General features: G+C 53.9%; 1 protein-coding gene across 2 annotated transcripts; it reads right to left on the bottom strand.

The window, feature by feature from the left end:
- Positions 1 to 767: 767 nt before the first annotated feature.
- RIPK3 (receptor interacting serine/threonine kinase 3) lies at positions 768 to 11,765 on the bottom strand. Of its 2 annotated transcripts, none has more exons than XM_073308601.2 (13): positions 11,682 to 11,765; positions 10,408 to 10,555; positions 9,555 to 9,885; positions 9,185 to 9,345; positions 8,924 to 8,973; positions 6,969 to 7,139; positions 6,672 to 6,754; positions 4,238 to 4,403; positions 3,353 to 3,444; positions 2,737 to 2,806; positions 2,055 to 2,146; positions 1,663 to 1,690; positions 768 to 1,141 (listed from the first exon to the last, which is right to left on the bottom strand). In XM_073308601.2, exons 2-13 carry the CDS (start codon positions 10,551 to 10,553, stop codon positions 1,038 to 1,040), a joined length of 1,494 nt encoding a protein of 497 aa, XP_073164702.1. In that variant the 5' UTR covers positions 10,554 to 10,555; positions 11,682 to 11,765; the 3' UTR covers positions 768 to 1,037. The 2 variants fall into 2 exon arrangements, with proteins under 2 accessions (XP_073164702.1, XP_073164701.1); XM_073308600.2 differs by having other exon boundaries at positions 10,408 to 10,560; positions 11,682 to 11,754.
- Between the last annotated feature and the right edge of the window lie 5,515 nt (positions 11,766 to 17,280).

The raw sequence follows: 17,280 nt of genomic DNA, 5'->3' as shown, positions 1-17,280 counted from the left end.
GTATTAGCTCATCTTAAGTGATCACTCTCGTTACAGTCTGTATGGTAACACTCATTGTTTCATGTTCTCTATGTATATAAATCTCCCCACTGTATTTTCCACTGAATACATCTGATGAAGTGAGCTGTAGCTCATGAAAGCTTATGCTCAAATAAATTGGTTAGTCTCTAAGGTGCCACAAGTACTCCTTTCCTTTTTGCAAATACAGACTAAGACGGCTGCTACTCTGAAACCTGTGACAGGAGATGTAGCCCTTCAGGGAGCCACGTCCAGAGGAGAGAATTGAGACTCGAACTACAACTCCCATAAACCAATGCACAGGTAGGAAAAAGCAGTTTAACATTTTTTTGAGCTGATTCCAAAGGAAATGTTTCAGATCATTTTTTAAAAAATGAAATATTCTGATTTGGGTGGAACAGACCCGAGATTAAATACTCCATTTTAATTTTCCCGATGGAAAATTAAAAATTTATGGCAAAATCAAAATTTTTCTGTGGAAAATTTCAATTTGGTGTAAACTGCCTTTTCCACAGGTACATCATTTTGCCCAGCTCTAGATTTCACTCTCCATTTCCAGGATGGTTCTGTTTGGCGGCCACGCCTGGGCCTTCGACAGCAGAGAGCATCTGTCCCACAGGCACTCTGAGATCTCCAGAGGACAGGCTGGGCTGGGCAATGTCAGTCACTGCTGGGCTGGCATCATCCAGCTGCCTTCTTTCCTCCACTCACGACTCTCAGAAACCAGACGACTCATCCCAAAGCTGGGCTTGTTTTAGTCTCATTGTTGCTTTAATGCAGCAGCTACAAAAGTCCTCCGTGGCCAGAGATTCCAGCTCCCAGGGCTGTAATCCCCCGTGCCCCCCACTGCAAGGGGGGGTGGGGAGCTGGGAATGGGGAAGAGGACGGTGTGGGGCCGAGTTTCACAGTGCCCCTGCAGAGGGAAGTGGTGCGTACCGGGGGAAGGGGGTCCTCTGCTGGGGGCAGGGAGGGCTGGGGTGCTCCACACACATATCTAGAGATCAGAGGTGAAGAAGCCATTATTTCTTCCTCCTCTTCTCTACTTGCACCTTGTTCACTTTCATGCTGTTGTTGTGGCCAATCTGTATTCCTGAGCAAGGACCAACGATATGTATGCAGCTACCTGTGGGAGAGAAGGAGACACAATAAAGTGAACGGTAAGAAAGAAAGAAAAGCATTTGTGTGGAGAGAGAAGAGGGGGGCGTATGGGGTGGATATGTAGAGACAGAGGGTGCACATAAGGATAGATAGTCAGATGAGATGGATGGATGGACGTGTATGGGGAAGGATGGATGGACAGATAAGATGGATGGATGCACGGATGGATGTGTAAGGGGATGGATGGATGAGTGTGGATGGGGACGGATGGATAGATGCACAGATGGATGGGTGTGGATGGGGACGGATGGATCAGATGGATCCATGTGTGTGTGTATGGGGAAGGATGGACGGATGTATTCTCTCTTTCACTCTCTCAGATGCTTAAAACCAAAGAATTGTTCTGGGGGCAACAAATAGAAGGGACCCCCACCCCTACCCCAAATATCTGGGGCCGCCAGAGCCTTAGTGCTCATTTATGAGGGAGCAGGTTCCCCCTGGGGGCCAGCCAAGTACATTGCCGCTGTCCCGAGTGCAGGGGCTCACCTGAGAACCCATAGGCAGGTGGCTGAGACTGAAAGACAGATGGGGGAGGGGAATGGGTTAGTCAGCTGGGACGGGAACAAAGACCCTGCTCTTTCCCTCTGTGCCATTATCCCCATGATCCATTCTTTCCATTCCACAGTTCCCATCCCTTATACCCCTCCTCCTCCCCTTCATCTGCCCATAGCTCCCTCCCCCACACCATCCTCTTACATCCCCTCCCCTGCTCTCCCCATCTGTAGATCCCCCTCCCCCATTCCCTTCCAGCACCACCTCAGCTCCACCCCAACCTCCCGGCTCCCATCCTGATCCCATAATCCCCTATATTCCCATCCCCCTCTATTGCCCTGCATCCCTAACCTCTCCCCCTTCCCCGGGTGGGGGCACCCCCTCACCGGTTGCTGGAATGAGAACATGGGTTGCTCCGGCCCCTGGGTGGGGAGAGGTAGTTGGGACTGGATGGAAAAGAAGGGCCTCGGCTCATTGTCTGGTAGGAAAGAAAAATTAGGGTTCATGAGCACTTCCCCTTTAAGGTTGGGATTTTTCACTGTCAGACTCTATCCCCACCAAGATGCATCCTCTTAGCCATCCCTGATGCACACCCACTTGTTCACTGCCCTTGTGAACACTTTCTCTTTAAGGGAGGAGTTTCTCTCTGCCGGAGTTGGTTCCTCATAAAAACTTCCCCTTTAAGAGCAGAGTTCTTCACTGCCAGACTTTGGTCCTCATGAACACTTTTCCTTTTCCTTTTTCTTAAAGGGGAGTTTCTCGTTGTCAAACACAGGGACCCATTCCGCACTGTGGAACTTTCCCTTTAAGGGTGAAGTTTCTCACTGCCAGATGCCAAATGTCATGCACACTTTTCCTTCAAGTGGGCTTTTAAAGGGGAGTTTCTTAGTATTGGTCTCTGTCCCTCATCCTGTATTAATGGTAGTGAAAAGCTGCCACTTCACAGTGAAATGAGGGTACTGCAATGGGGGGGGGGTAACATCCCATCTTAGGCCTGACCCCCTCCTCCTGGATTGCCCCCTGTCCTCCAGCCCGGCCTCCCCTCTCCCTGGATCTGCCCCATGGTACCTGGGGGTCTCAACTGTGATGAGATTGTCTTGGGGGAGCCAAATTCTCCATTATTGGGTCCTTCTGCTCCCTTGAAAGAGAAGAGAGAATCACATGGATCCTGCATGCTACGTCTCACTAGATCCCTACAGATATAAATTACAGGGACCCCTTGCCCGGCACTGAGACGCAGCCCTTCTGGGGTGGGGCATGGGAGCTGTTCATATGGGAACCCCTCGCCCAGTGCAGAGATGGGGCCCCTGTGCGGAGGGGTACAGGGGCTGGTTCTATGGGAACCCCTCACCTGGCACTGAGATGCAGCCCCTCTGGGGTGGGGCATGGGAGCTGTTCATATGGGAACCCCTCGCCCAGTGCAGAGATGGGGCCCCTGTGTGGAGGGGTACAGGGGCTGGTTCTATGGGAACCCCTCACCTGGCACTGAGATGCAGCCCCTCTGGGGTGGGGTGCACCGGCTGCATAACAGCCACAGAGCAGCCCTGCCTGGGGATTGCTCACCCAGTGTTGAGGTGTAGCCAGCCCTGGGCATTAGGACTAGCACTGACTGCAAGGGGTGGTGCCCCCACATGGCACTCCTTGCTAAGCCCACCCCAGAAAGGGAGCGATGGCAGACATTTACCTGCCTGGGACCCATGCTGACACTGCAGGGCTGAGGGGTACCAGGTTCTTGCTGATGCTCCGTCTCCCTCATGCTTCTCCTGGGCACAGCTTCTGAGGGACATAAAGACACCCCCCCCGGGTCAGCTTACGGGAGCCCGTGCGCCCTTCTCCCCTTCTGCAAACAACCCAGACCCTCAGGCAGGGAAATTAGCCGCAACAGCCAGCTCAGGAAGTCGCACCACTCTGGAGGCGGGACTTCCTGTATTGGCACTCTGGGAATGGAATTTCCTCTATTGCCACCTGTTTTGGGTGGGACTTCCTGTGTTGACATTCTAGAGGCAGGACTTCTTGTGTTGGCACTTCCTGTCCTGCTACCTTGGAGGCAGGATTTTCTGTCATGTCATTCTGGAGGCAGGACTTTCTCCATTGTCACCATTTAGCATGTCAAAGCCTATCCTGTTACACTGGAAACACAACTTCCTGCCCAGTAACTCGGGAGGCAGGATTTCCCCTAATGCCACCATTTTGGGTGGAACTTCCTGTCCTGTGACACAGGAAGCAACACTTCCTGCCTTGCCACACTGGAGGTGAATCTTCCCCACAGCCACCTTGTTGGGCAGGACTTCCTATGTTGCCTCATGCCACATCAGAGACAGGACTTCTGGGGTTGCCACTCTTGAGCTGGGACTTCCTGCTCTGTCACATCAGAGGTGGGAATTCTCACACAGTCATAGCCGATGTGGAAGTCCATCTATGGACCTGTTGGAGGCGGGAATTCCTGCCCTTTTATCTTGGAGGTGGGATTTCCTGTCATGACACCAGAGTAGACTCCCTTGATACCCAGAATTTCACCAGCTGGTGCCTGATGCAGATAGTTTGGAAGGGGGACGGAAACCCCACTTACCGTTTTCTGTGGATGGATGATCCTCATAACGAAGTGTGTGGAATTTCTCTGAGACCCCGAGGGAAGATGGAGGAGAGGCATGGAGATGGGAGCTCTCAGCCACAGCGGGTGTAGGGACGCTTACTGATGGTCTGGACTCATAGCTGGGAGAACTGGCCATCATCATCTGGGGTGACAATTTTGGGGTCAGGACTGGATAGACAGACAGATGGGTGTGTATGGGGATAGATGGATACACAGATAGATGGGTGCGTATGGGGATATCTATCTATCCCCATATACACCCATCTGCCTGTCTGTCTAATCTATCTATCCCCCAAACACTCCATCATCCATCCATCCATCTACCTCCAGGCACATCCATTCATCCATCCATTTATAGATATCCCCATACACACCCATCTATCTATCTATCTATCTATCTAGATGGATGGATGGATGATGGGGTGTATGAGGGATAGATAGGATTAGACAGGCAGACAGATGTGTATGGAGATAGTGAGACAGTCTGATTTCTCTTCTGGTGCAGCACCACCCCCTTGTGGCAGGTGCTGAGAATATCAGGGATTGAATTACTTAAATCATGTGAAAAGAAAAGGAGGACTTGTGGCACCTTAGAGACTAACCAATTTATTAGAGCATAAGCTTTCGTGAGCTACAGCTCACTTCATCAGATGCATATCGTGGAAACTGCAGCAGACTTTATATATACACAGAGAATATGAAACAATACCTATTCCCACCCCACTGTCCTGCTGGTAATAGCTTATCTAAAGACAGGTTTCAGAGGAACAGCCGTGTTAGTCTGTATTCGCAAAAAGAAAAGGAGTACTTGTGGCACCTTAGAGACTAACCAATTTATTTGAGCATGAGCTTTCGTGAGCTACAGCTCACTTCATCAGATGTTTACCGTGGAAACTGCAGCAGACTTTATATACACACAGAAATCATGTTTCATGATTGTTTCATGATTTCTGTGTGTATATAAAGTCTGCTGCAGTTTCCACGGTAAACATCTGATGAAGTGAGCTGTAGCTCACGAAAGCTCATGCTCAAATAAATTGGTTAGTCTCTAAGGTGCCACAAGTACTCCTTTTCTTTTAGCTTATCTAAAGTGATTTCCAGCACAAATCCAGGTTTTCTCACCCTCCACCCCCCCACACAAATTCACTCTCCTGCTGGTGATAGCCCATCCAAAGTGACAACTCTTTACACAATGTGCATGACAATCAAGCTGGGCTATTTCCTGCATAAATCCAGGTTCTCACATCCCCCCCACCCCCATACACACACAAACTCACTCTCCTGCTGGTAATAGCTCATCCAAACTGACCACTCTTCAAGTTAAAATCCAAGTTAAACCAGAACATCTGGGGGGGGGGGGGGGGGCGGGTAGGAAAAAACAAGAGGAAACAGGCTACCTTGCATAATGACTTAGCCACTCCAAGTCTCTATTTAAGCCTAAATTAATAGTATCCAATTTGCAAATGAATTCCAATTCAGCAGTTTCTCGCTGGAGTCTGGATTTGAAGTTTTTTTGTTTTAAGATAGCGACCTTCATGTCTGTGATCGCGTGACCAGAGAGATTGAAGTGTTCTCCGACTGGTTTATGAATGTTATAATTCTTGACATCTGATTTGTGTCCATTTATTCTTTTACGTAGAGACTGTCCAGTTTGACCAATGTACATGGCAGAGGGGCATTGCTGGCACATGATGGCATATATCACATTGGTGGATGTGCAGGTGAACGAGCCTCTGATAGTGTGGCTGATGTTATTAGGCCCTGTGATGGTGTCCCCTGAATAGATATGTGGGCACAGTTGGCAACGGGCTTTGTTGCAAGGATAAGTTCCTGGGTTAGTGGTTCTGTTGTGTGGTATGTGGTTGTTGGTGAGTATTTGCTTCAGGTTGCGGGGCTGTCTGTAGGCAAGGACTGGCCTGTCTCCCAAGATTTGTGAGAGTGTTGGGTCATCACCTAGCCGTCACCTTCAGCCCCCAACTAAAACCCCTCCAACGCATTATTAAGGATCTACAACCTATCCTAAAGGATGACCCTTTATATATATATGAATATATATATATATATTTATATATATACAGGCTGTGTATATATAAAGCCTGCTGCAGTTTCCACGATATGCATCTGAGGAAGTGAGCTGTAGCTCATGAAAGCTTATGCTCTAATAAATTGGTTAGTCTCTAAGGTGCCACAAGTCCTCCTTTTCTTTTTGCGAATACAGACTAACACGGCTGCTACTCTGAATTAAATCATGTGTTGGGAGATGGGAGATTTATCCTCAGCCCCTGGGTCTAGCTTGGAATTGGGGCTATTTAAGCCCTGGACGTCATATTCTGCTAGGATGGTGCTGCAACCTCGTGGCCAGCTGTGGTGATGCAGAGGATGGACTCAACCACAGCCGGCTGCGCCTCACCAGCACATCCTGGACCTGACGCACAGCCGGTACGATCCGGGAATTGTGGCAGGAGAAAATCTTCTCTGTCTTGTTGCTGCAGTCTGCAGGAGAAAGACAGGAGGGGTGAGGGATTCCACTGCAGTACGACACCCCCTAATGGTGGGGCATTGGGGCCAGCACAGACTGCCAGGGGAGAGCGCCCCCTCTTGAGCCCCTGACCCACTCCCTGCAGCCTGGTACCCTGTACTGAGCCCCGAGCCACCCCCTGCAGCACAGTGCCCCCATCAGCACTGACCGCACGGGAATGGACTTTACCTTTAAACGTGGGTCTTTCCCAGCTGTCATTGTGCCAACATCTCTTCATTAACTCTTTCATGTCCTCCAGGCCCTCCACTCCTGTGACCTCCTCCAGCTCCTCCAGGTCAGGTCTCTGGCCCCGGGGGATGTGCATTCGGAGCAGGGAGCTCATGCATTTTGGGAGGAGATCTGGACCGCGAAGACAAGGGGAACATAAGGGTCATACATAAACATTGTCCCCCAGTGGTGAGTCAGAGACATAACAGCTGTCACAGACACTGCCCCCCTGTGGTGAGTCAGAGATATGATTATTAAGGCTACAATAGTGTCACCGAATCTGAGACTTCCATTGACCTCCGTAACATTTTTTGCCCTCAGGTTGGAGCTCCCAGCCAGCTCCGCCCTCGCAGCTCCCAGCCCCCAACCTGGTGCGGGGACCCCGCAGCTGCCCAGCCATGGCAGGGGGCTGGTGGACCCTGCAGCTGCCCAGACGCCACGGGCGGCGGGGGGACCCCACACAGCTGCCCAGCTGCAGCCACGGTGGCCACAGCTTGAGGACCCGGCAGCTACCAGCTGCACGGGGCGAGGGGACCCCGCAGCAGCCCAGCCCCGCGGCAGAGGGACACCGAAGCTCCCATGCACCACATCGGTGGGGGACCCAGGAGCCCCAGCAGCCATGGGTGCTGAATCCACCTACCCTTTTGTCAGGGATATTTTTAGTGAAAGTCAGGGACAGGTCATGGGCTGCTGGGAATATTTGTTTATTATTGACCTGTCCCTGACTTTTAATAAAAATATCCGTGACAAAAACTTAGCCCTAATGATTATTTACTACAGGGGTCAGGAGTGGGGTAGGTCAGCTGGAATTTACCAGGAGCTTAAGGGAATTACCCTGAATCGCCTTTGATTTCAGGTGCCTAAATGTCACTGAGCTCCCAGCCATGTTTCGTAAAGCATCTCGCCACTGAGATCCCCTAGCCACACCCCCTCAGAGCCTCTGGGATTTGAACTCCCAGAGGTGGGCAGAGATTTTCAAATGGGCATAACTGGGCCTCTTCCCCCACTCTTTATAAGGAGCCTGTAAGAGGTAGTCCCTGTCGCAAAGATTTTACAGCCAAGAGAGACCAATTAAATCCCGTTTCATGGCTGGGGAAACTGAGGCAATAGATGGCTGAAGTAATTTGCCCCAGGCCGCACAGTTTAGCTGTGGATAGAACCCAGGAGTCCTGGGTCCCATCCCCCCTTGCTCCACTAGGCTCCACTCCTCTCCCAGAGCTGGGGATAGAATCCAGGAGTCCTGGCTCCCAACACCCCTGCTCTAACCCTCTAGGCCCCGTTCCCTTCCCTGAACTGGGGATAGAACCCAGGAGTCCTGCCCCAGCACCCCCCTGCTTTAACCACTGGGCCTCCCTGCCCTCCCAGAACTCAGGATAGAAAACAGAATTGAACACCAGACTTTGAGGGAACAGCGCCCCCCCGTACTGAGCCTCCTGCCCTGCTCCCTATACCACGGATTCCCCAGGTGGCACACTGTGGGTAGTGGGGCCAGCACTGCCCGCAAGGGGAGTGCCCCCCACATTAATGATAATTTCAATCCTGTCTGTCCACCCCCATATTCTCCCCCCATCCCTTCCACTCTAATAAACTATCCTTCCATCCAGCTATGTCTCTAGCCAACTACCCTTCCTTTTTCACACTTCTCCTCTCTTTTTATCCCACTGATACAGGGTTTATGGGTTATACCAACATAGGGTTTATGGCTATCACAGCTCACTGACCTCTAGTGGACAGATTGAAAACTGCACCTGTATGAACCGTAAATCCTGTGCTGCTGGGATAGAAGGGATTCCCCTTCAGTTCAGAGGTGGTGTTTGTTTTGTTTCTATTCCCAGGAAACCCTGAGTAGCCCCTGAATCCCAAGACAAGCTTGGCTCAAAAGAAAGGTATAGTTAAAAGACAGGAATAGGACTCACTTGGGTAAGGCTGTTGACCGGTTAACACGGACCAGGTGAGGATGGCATAACTGCAGAGGCGAAAGAGGAGGCAGGTTGGGATCATGGGATGGGAGAGCACGCCCTACACAGCTCCCTGCAGCACAGCGCCCCCTAATGTTGCTATGGGTCATTGTGGTCAGGACTGACTGAAAGGGGAGAGCACCCCCTACTGAACCTCCTGCCTTGTTCCCTGCAGCACAGCACCCCCAGTGCCTCACTGGGGCATTGGGGTTCCTTTACCTGTATATGTCCGTGGCTGGCGTTGGCTTGTAGTTGATGTCTATGAGGGATTCGGGGGGCATGTACTCCAGGGTACCCCCATAGTCATCCTCATCCCTGGATCTGTCCGTTCCCTGCTTGGTCGTCACTCGCTTGAACTTCGATAGTCCAAAGTCTGCCAACTGGTGGGGAAGAGAGAAAAGCATAGCTGGGGGGCAGGGAATGGGACACATGGCCTTTCTCCTCTAGGGGGCGCTAGCTGCTACACAGCCCTAGGGCAAGGGAGTGGCTGGATCAGTGGGGTGGGGAATGGGACGCAGGGCCTTTCCCTTGTAGGGGTTGCCGGCTCTGACCCAGGATTGGCTGATGAGGAGGGGAGGGGTTTTCTCACCCGGACGTGCAGCTCCAAATTCAACAGGACATTGCTGGGTTTGAGGTCCAGGTGCAGTAATGGTGGGTGAAGCCCATGCAGGTAATTCATGCCCAGCGCCACCTGGTGGAGGAGGCGGAAGCGCAGGGGCCAGGGGACTGGCTGGACTCTCTCCAGCAAACTGGCCAGGCTGCCATTCTCCATGTACTCCATGACGATGCCCAGCCGGGGGCCACAGTCCCAGCCCTCCTCTTCCTCCTCATAGAGGCCGAAGAGCCGCAGGATGTAGATGAAGCGAGCTTTGTCCATGGCCCGGGCTTCTTCCAGGAGCTCTTCACGGCTGCAGGTATCACTGCAGGGGAGGGGGGGTGGAGAGATGAACGAAGGATGGGGAAAGTTGAGAGTGGAGGAAGGAGGGAGGAAGTGAAAAGAAAGAAAGAAGGAGAAACAGAAGGTGGGAAAATGGAGAGATGGGAGGAGGGAATGGGAGAGTGGAGGGATAGAGACTACAGAGGGCAGGAGGAAATGGAGGTATGGAAGGACAGAGATAGTGGAGAGAGGGAGATAATAGAGATGGAAGGATAGGAAGAGATAATGGGCTCCACTCCGTGCAGGGAAGAGGAATAGGGAGGTATGGAAGGATAGAAAGAGGGAATGGAGAGATGGAAGGACAATAAGAGAGGAATGGACAGAAGGGTGAAGGAGAGATGGACAAAGAAACATGGTGAAAGGAACAGGAGAGAAGGGGGAATGAAGGGGAGAGGGGATGGGGAAAAGTAAAAAGAAGCACAGGAAGGAAGAGAAAAAAGAGAAAGAGAGTGAAGGAAAAAAGGCTAGAGAGAGAGAGAGAGAGAGAGCACCCCACCCCTCTTACCGGCTCAGTTTCTTCACGGCAATGGGGATGCGCCAGTCACGGTGCTGAGCCCGGTAGATGGTGCCGAACCCACCGGCGGCGATGAACTGCATCCCCTCCAGGCACTCCCGGGGGATCCGCTCCCGGAACTCCACCCACTCGGCCATCCCTGCGCTGGGACAGCGTGAGAGAACGCCCCTCCATCCCGACCCGCAGCCCCCCCATGCCCAGCCCCGGGACCCCCCCTCTGCTGGTGCCCCTCCCTCCCGACCCGCAGCCCCCCCATGCCCAGCCCCGGGACCCCCCCTCTGCTGGTGCCCCTCCATCCCGACCCGCAGCCCCCCCATGCCCAGCCTGGGACCCCCCCTCTGCTGGTGCCCCTCCCTCCCGACCCGCAGCCCCCCCATGCCCAGCCTGGGACCCCCCCGCCGTGCTGGTGCCCCTCCCTCCCGACCCGCAGCCCCCCCATGTCCAGCCTGGGACCCCCCCCGCCCTGCCGGTGCCCTCCCTCCCGACCCGCAGCCCTCCCATGCCCAGCCCCGGGACCCTCCCTCTGCTGGTGCCCCTCCATCCCGACCCGCAGCCCCCCCATGCCCAGCCCCGGGACCCCCCCTCTGCTGGTGCCCCTCCATCCCGACCCGCAGCCCCCCCATGCCCAGCCCCGGGACCCCCCCTCTGCTGGTGCCCCTCCCTCCCGACCCGCAGCCCCCCCATGCCCAGCCTGGGACCCCCCCCGCCCTGCTGGTGCCCCTCCATCCCGACCCGCAGCCCCCCCATGCCCAGCCCCGGGACCCTCCCTCTGCTGGTGCCCCTCCATCCCGACCCGCAGCCCCCCCATGCCCAGCCCCGGGACCCCCCCTCTGCTGGTGCCCCTCCATCCCGACCCGCAGCCCCCCCATGCCCAGCCCCGGGACCCTCCCTCTGCTGGTGCCCCTCCATCCCGACCCGCAGCCCCCCCATGCCCAGCCCCGGGAACCCCCCGCCCTGCCGGTGCCCTCCCTCCCGACCCGCAGCCCCCCCATGCCCAGCCCCGGGACCCCCCCGCCGTGCTGGTGCCCCTCCCTCCCGACCCGCAGCCCCCCCATGCCCAGCCTGGGACCTCCCCGCCCTGCTGGTGCCCTCCCTCCCGACCCGCAGCCCCCCCATGCCCAGCCCCGGGACCCCCCCTCTGCTGGTGCCCCTCCCTCCCGACCCGCAGCCCCTGCTAGCCCAGCCCTGCCCCGCATTCACTGGCCCTCTCCCCTCCCTTCATTCCCGGTGTCTGCACGGGGGGACTCGCGCCCCTGTCCTCAGACCTGCAGCCCCCTGCACCGCTGCGAGCTTCCGCCTCCAGCCGCGGCGCGTTTCCCTTCGCCTGCGAGCTCGTCACTTCCCCCTCGGGCCTCCCACACCGCCCTTTGCCCCCCCCCCCCCCCCGCGGCCTCCCCCGGCCCGGCCTGTCCCGCGCCTGCGGCGGGGCTGGCAGCGCGGCGGGAGGGGAAGAAAAGGCCAGGAGAGAGATTGGGAGGGAAGGAAGAAGGGAAGGTGTGTAGGGGCAGACAGGCAGAGATTGGGAGGGAAGGAAGGTGTGTAGGGACAGACAGGCAGAGATTGGGAGGGAAGGAAGGTGTGTAGGGACAGACAGGTAGAGATTGGGAGGGAAGGAAGGTGTGTAGGGACAAAAAGAAAAGGAGTACTTGTGGCACCTTAGAGACTAACCAATTTATTTGAGCATGAGCTTTCGTGAGCTACAGCTCACTTCATCAGATGTTTACCGTGGAAACTGCAGCAGACTTTATATACACACAGAAATCATGAAACAATACCTCCTCCCACCCCACTGTCCTGCTGGTAATAGCTTATCTAAAGTGATCACCAGGTGGGCCATTTCCAGCACAAATCCAGGTTTTCTCACCCTCCACCCCCCCACACAAATTCACTCTCCTGCTGGTGCTAGCCCATCCAAAGTGACAACTCTTTACATAATCAAGTCGGGCTATTTCCTGCATAGATCAAGGTTTTCTCACATCCCCCCCACCCCCATACACACACAAACTCACTCTCCTGCTGGTAATAGCTCATCTAAACTGACCATTCTCCAGGTTTAAATCCAAGTTAAACCAGAACATCTGGGGGGGGGGGGGGGGGTAGGAAAAAGCAAGAGGAAACAGGCTACCTTGCATAATGACTTAGCCACTCCCAGTCTCTATTTAAGCCTAAATTAATAGTATCCAATTTGCAAATGAATTCCAATTCAGCAGTTTCTCGCTGGAGTCTGGATTTGAAGTTTTTTTGTTTTAAGATAGCGACCTTCATGTCTGTGATTGCGTGACCAGAGAGATTGAAGTGTTCTCCGACTGGTTTATGAATGTTATAATTCTTGACATCTGATTTGTGTCCATTTATTCTTTTACGTAGAGACTGTCCAGTTTGACCAATGTACATGGCAGAGGGGCATTGCTGGCACATGATGGCATAGATCACATTGGTGGATGTGCAGGTGAACGAGCCTCTGATAGTGTGGCTGATGTTATTAGGCCCTGTGATGGTGTCCCCTGAATAGATATGTGGGCACAATTGGCAACGGGCTTTGTTGCAAGGATAAGTTCCTGGGTTAGTGGTTCTGTTGTGTGGTATGTGGTTGTTGGTGAGTATTTGCTTCAGGTTGCGGGGCTGTCTGTAGGCAAGGACTGGCCTGTCTCCCAAGACTTGTGAGAGTGTTGGGTCATCCTTTAGGATAGGTTGTAGATCCTTAATAATGCGTTGGAGGGGTTTTAGTTGGGGGCTGAAGGTGACGGCTAGTGGCGTTCTGTTATTTTCTTTGTTAGGCCTGTCCTGTAGTAGGTAACTTCTGGGAACTCTTCTGGCTCTATCAATCTGTTTCTTTACTTCTGCAGGTGGGTATTGTAGTTGTAAGAAAGCTTGACAGAGATCTTGTAGGTGTTTGTCTCTGTCTGAGGGGTTGGAGCAAATGCGGTTGTATCGCAGAGCTTGGCTGTAGACGATGGATCGTGTGGTGTGGTCAGGGTGAAAGCTGGAGGCATGCAGGTAGGAATAGCGGTCAGTAGGTTTACGGTATAGGGTGGTGTTTATGTGGCCATTGTTTATTAGCACTGTAGTGTCCAGGAAGTGGATCTCTTGTGTGGACTGGACCAGGCTGAGGTTGGTGGTGGGATGGAAATTGTTGAAATCATGGTGGAATTCCTCAAGGGCTTCTTTTCCATGGGTCCAGATGATGAAGATGTCATCAATATAGCGCAAGTAGAGTAGGGGCTTTAGGGGACGAGAGCTGAGGAAGCGTTGTTCTAAATCAGCCATAAAAATGTTGGCATACTGTGGGGCCATGCGGGTACCCATAGCAGTGCCGCTGATCTGAAGGTATACATTGTCCCCAAATGTGAAATAGTTATGGGTAAGGACAAAGTCACAAAGTTCAGCCACCAGGTTAGCCGTGACATTATCGGGGATAGTGTTCTTGACGGCTTGTAGTCCATCTTTGTGTGGAATGTTGGTGTAGAGGGCTTCTACATCCATAGTAGCCAGGATGGTGTTATCAGGAAGATCACCGATGGATTGAAGTTTCCTCAGGAAGTCAGTGGTGTCTCGAAGGTAGCTGGGAGTGCTGGTAGCGTAGGGCCTGAGGAGGGAGTCTACATAGCCAGACAATCCTGCTGTCAGGGTGCCAATGCCTGAGATGATGGGGCGCCCAGGATTTCCAGGTTTATGGATCTTGGGTAGTAGATAGAATATCCCAGGTCGGGGTTCCAGGGGTGTGTCTGTGCGGATTTGATCTTGTGCTTTTTCAGGAAGTTTCTTGAGCAAATGCTGTAGTTGCTTTTGGTAACTCTCAGTGGGATCAGACAGACAGGCAGAGATTGGGAGGGAAGGAAGGTGTGTAGGGACAGACAGGTAGAGATTGGGAGGGAAGGAAGAAGGGAAGGTGTGTAGGGACAGACAGGCAGAGATTGGGAGGGAAGGAAGGTGTGTAGGGACAGACAGGTAGAGATTGGGAGGGAGGGAAGGTGTGTAGGGACAGACAGGCAGAGATTGGGAGGGAGGGAAGGTGTGTAGGGACAGACAGGCAGAGATTGGGAGGGAGGGAAGGTGTGTAGGGACAGACAGGTAGAGATTGGGAGGGAGGGAAGGTGTGTAGGGACAGACAGGTAGAGATTGGGAGGGAAGGAAGGTGTGTAGGGACAGACAGGCAGAGATTGGGAGGGAAGGAAGGTGTGTAGGGACAGACAGGTAGAGATTGGGAGGGAAGGAAGAAGGGAAGGTGTGTAGGGACAGACAGGCAGAGATTGGGAGGGAAGGAAGGTGTGTAGGGACAGACAGGTAGAGATTGGGAGGGAAGGAAGGTGTGTAGGGACAGACAGGCAGAGATTGGGAGGGAAGGAAGGTGTGTAGGGACAGACAGGCAGAGATTGGGAGGGAAGGAAGGTGTGTAGGGACAGACAGGCAGAGATTGGGAGGGAAGGAAGGTGTGTAGGGACAGACAGGCAGAGATTGGGAGGGAAGGAAGAAGGGAAGGTGTGTAGGGACAGACAGGCAGAGATTGGGAGGGAAGGAAGGTGTGTAGGGACAGACAGGTAGAGATTGGGAGGGAAGGAAGGTGTGTAGGGACAGACAGGCAGAGATTGGGAGGGAAGGAAGGTGTGTAGGGGCAGACAGGTAGAGATTGGGAGGGAAGGAAAGTGTGTAGGGACAGACAGGCAGAGATTGGGAGGGAAGGAAGGTGTGTAGGGACAGACAGGTAGAGATTGGGAGGGAAGGAAGAAGGGAAGGTGTGTAGGGACAGACAGGCAGAGATTGGGAGGGAAGGAAGGTGTGTAGGGACAGACAGGTAGAGATTGGGAGGGAGGGAAGGTGTGTAGGGACAGACAGGCAGAGATTGGGAGGGAAGGAAGGTGTGTAGGGACAGACAGGCAGAGATTGGGAGGGAGGGAAGGTGTGTAGGGACAGACAGGCAGAGATTGGGAGGGAGGGAAGGTGTGTAGGGACAGACAGGTAGAGATTGGGAGGGAGGGAAGGTGTGTAGGGACAGACAGGTAGAGATTGGGAGGGAAGGAAGGTGTGTAGGGACAGACAGGCAGAGATTGGGAGGGAAGGAAGGTGTGTAGGGACAGACAGGTAGAGATTGGGAGGGAAGGAAGAAGGGAAGGTGTGTAGGGACAGACAGGCAGAGATTGGGAGGGAAGGAAGGTGTGTAGGGACAGACAGGTAGAGATTGGGAGGGAAGGAAGGTGTGTAGGGACAGACAGGCAGAGATTGGGAGGGAAGGAAGGTGTGTAGGGACAGACAGGCAGAGATTGGGAGGGAAGGAAGAAGGGAAGGTGTGTAGGGACAGACAGGCAGAGATTGGGAGGGAAGGAAGAAGGGAAGGTGTGTAGGGACAGACAGGTAGATATTGGGAGGGAGGGAAGGTGTGTAGGGACAGACAGGTAGAGATTGGGAGGGAAGGAAGAAGGGAAGGTGTGTAGGGGCAGACAGGCAGAGATTGGGAGGGAAGGAAGGTGTGTAGGGGCAGACAGGCAGAGATTGGGAGGGAAGGAAGGTGTGTAGGGGCAGACAGGCAGAGATTGGGAGGGAAGGAAGGTGTGTAGGGACAGACAGGTAGAGATTGGGAGGGAAGGAAGGTGTGTAGGGACAGACAGGTAGAGATTGGGAGGGAAGGAAGAAGGGAAGGTGTGTAGGGGCAGACAGGTAGAGATTGGGAGGGAGGGAAGGTGTGTAGGGACAGACAGGCAGAGATTGGGAGGGAAGGAAGGTGTGTAGGGACAGACAGGTAGAGATTGGGAGGGAAGGAAGAAGGGAAGGTGTGCAGGGACAGACAGGCAGAGATTGGGAGGGAAGGAAGGTGTGTAGGGACAGACAGGCAGAGATTGGGAGGGAAGGAAGGTGTGTAGGGACAGACAGGTAGAGATTGGGAGGGAAGGAAGGTGTGTAGGGACAGACAGGCAGAGATTGGGAGGGAAGGAAGGTGTGTAGGGGCAGACAGGCAGAGATTGGGAGGGAAGGAAGGTGTGTAGGGACAGACAGGTAGAGATTGGGAGGGAAGGAAGGTGTGTAGGGACAGACAGGCAGAGATTGGGAGGGAAGGAAGGTGTGTAGGGGCAGACAGGTAGAGATTGGGAGGGAGGGAAGGTGTGTAGGGACAGACAGGCAGAGATTGGGAGGGAAGGAAGGTGTGTAGGGACAGACAGGTAGAGATTGGGAGGGAAGGAAAGTGTGTAGGGACAGACAGGCAGAGATTGGGAGGGAAGGAAGGTGTGTAGGGACAGACAGGTAGAGATTGGGAGGGAAGGAAGAAGGGAAGGTGTGTAGGGACAGACAGGCAGAGATTGGGAGGGAAGGAAGGTGTGTAGGGACAGACAGGCAGAGATTGGGAGGGAGGGAAGGTGTGTAGGGACAGACAGGCAGAGATTGGGAGGGAAGGAAGGTGTGTAGGGACAGACAGGCAGAGATTGGGAGGGAGGGAAGGTGTGTAGGGACAGACAGGCAGAGATTGGGAGGGAGGGAAGGTGTGTAGGGACAGACAGGTAGAGATTGGGAGGGAGGGAAGGTGTGTAGGGACAGACAGGTAGAGATTGGGAGGGAAGGAAGGTGTGTAGGGACAGACAGGCAGAGATTGGGAGGGAAGGAAGGTGTGTAGGGACAGACAGGTAGAGATTGGGAGGGAAGGAAGAAGGGAAGGTGTGTAGGGACAGACAGGCAGAGATTGGGAGGGAAGGAAGGTGTGTAGGGACAGACAGGTAGAGATTGGGAGGGAAGGAAGGTGTGTAGGGACAGACAGGGAGAGATTGGGAGGGAAGGAAGGTGTGTAGGGACAGTCAGGCAGAGATTGGGAGGGAAGGAAGGTGTGTAGGGACAGACAGGCAGAGATTGGGAGGGAAGGAAGGTGTGTAGGGACAGACA

The sequence above is a fragment of the Lepidochelys kempii genome, chromosome 13, assembly GCF_965140285.1.
Source record: "Lepidochelys kempii isolate rLepKem1 chromosome 13, rLepKem1.hap1, whole genome shotgun sequence".
Classification (NCBI taxonomy): Eukaryota; Metazoa; Chordata; order Testudines; family Cheloniidae; genus Lepidochelys; species Lepidochelys kempii.
The sequence above is the reverse complement of the archived record's forward strand: the minus strand, read 5'-3'. Positions and strand labels throughout refer to the sequence as shown.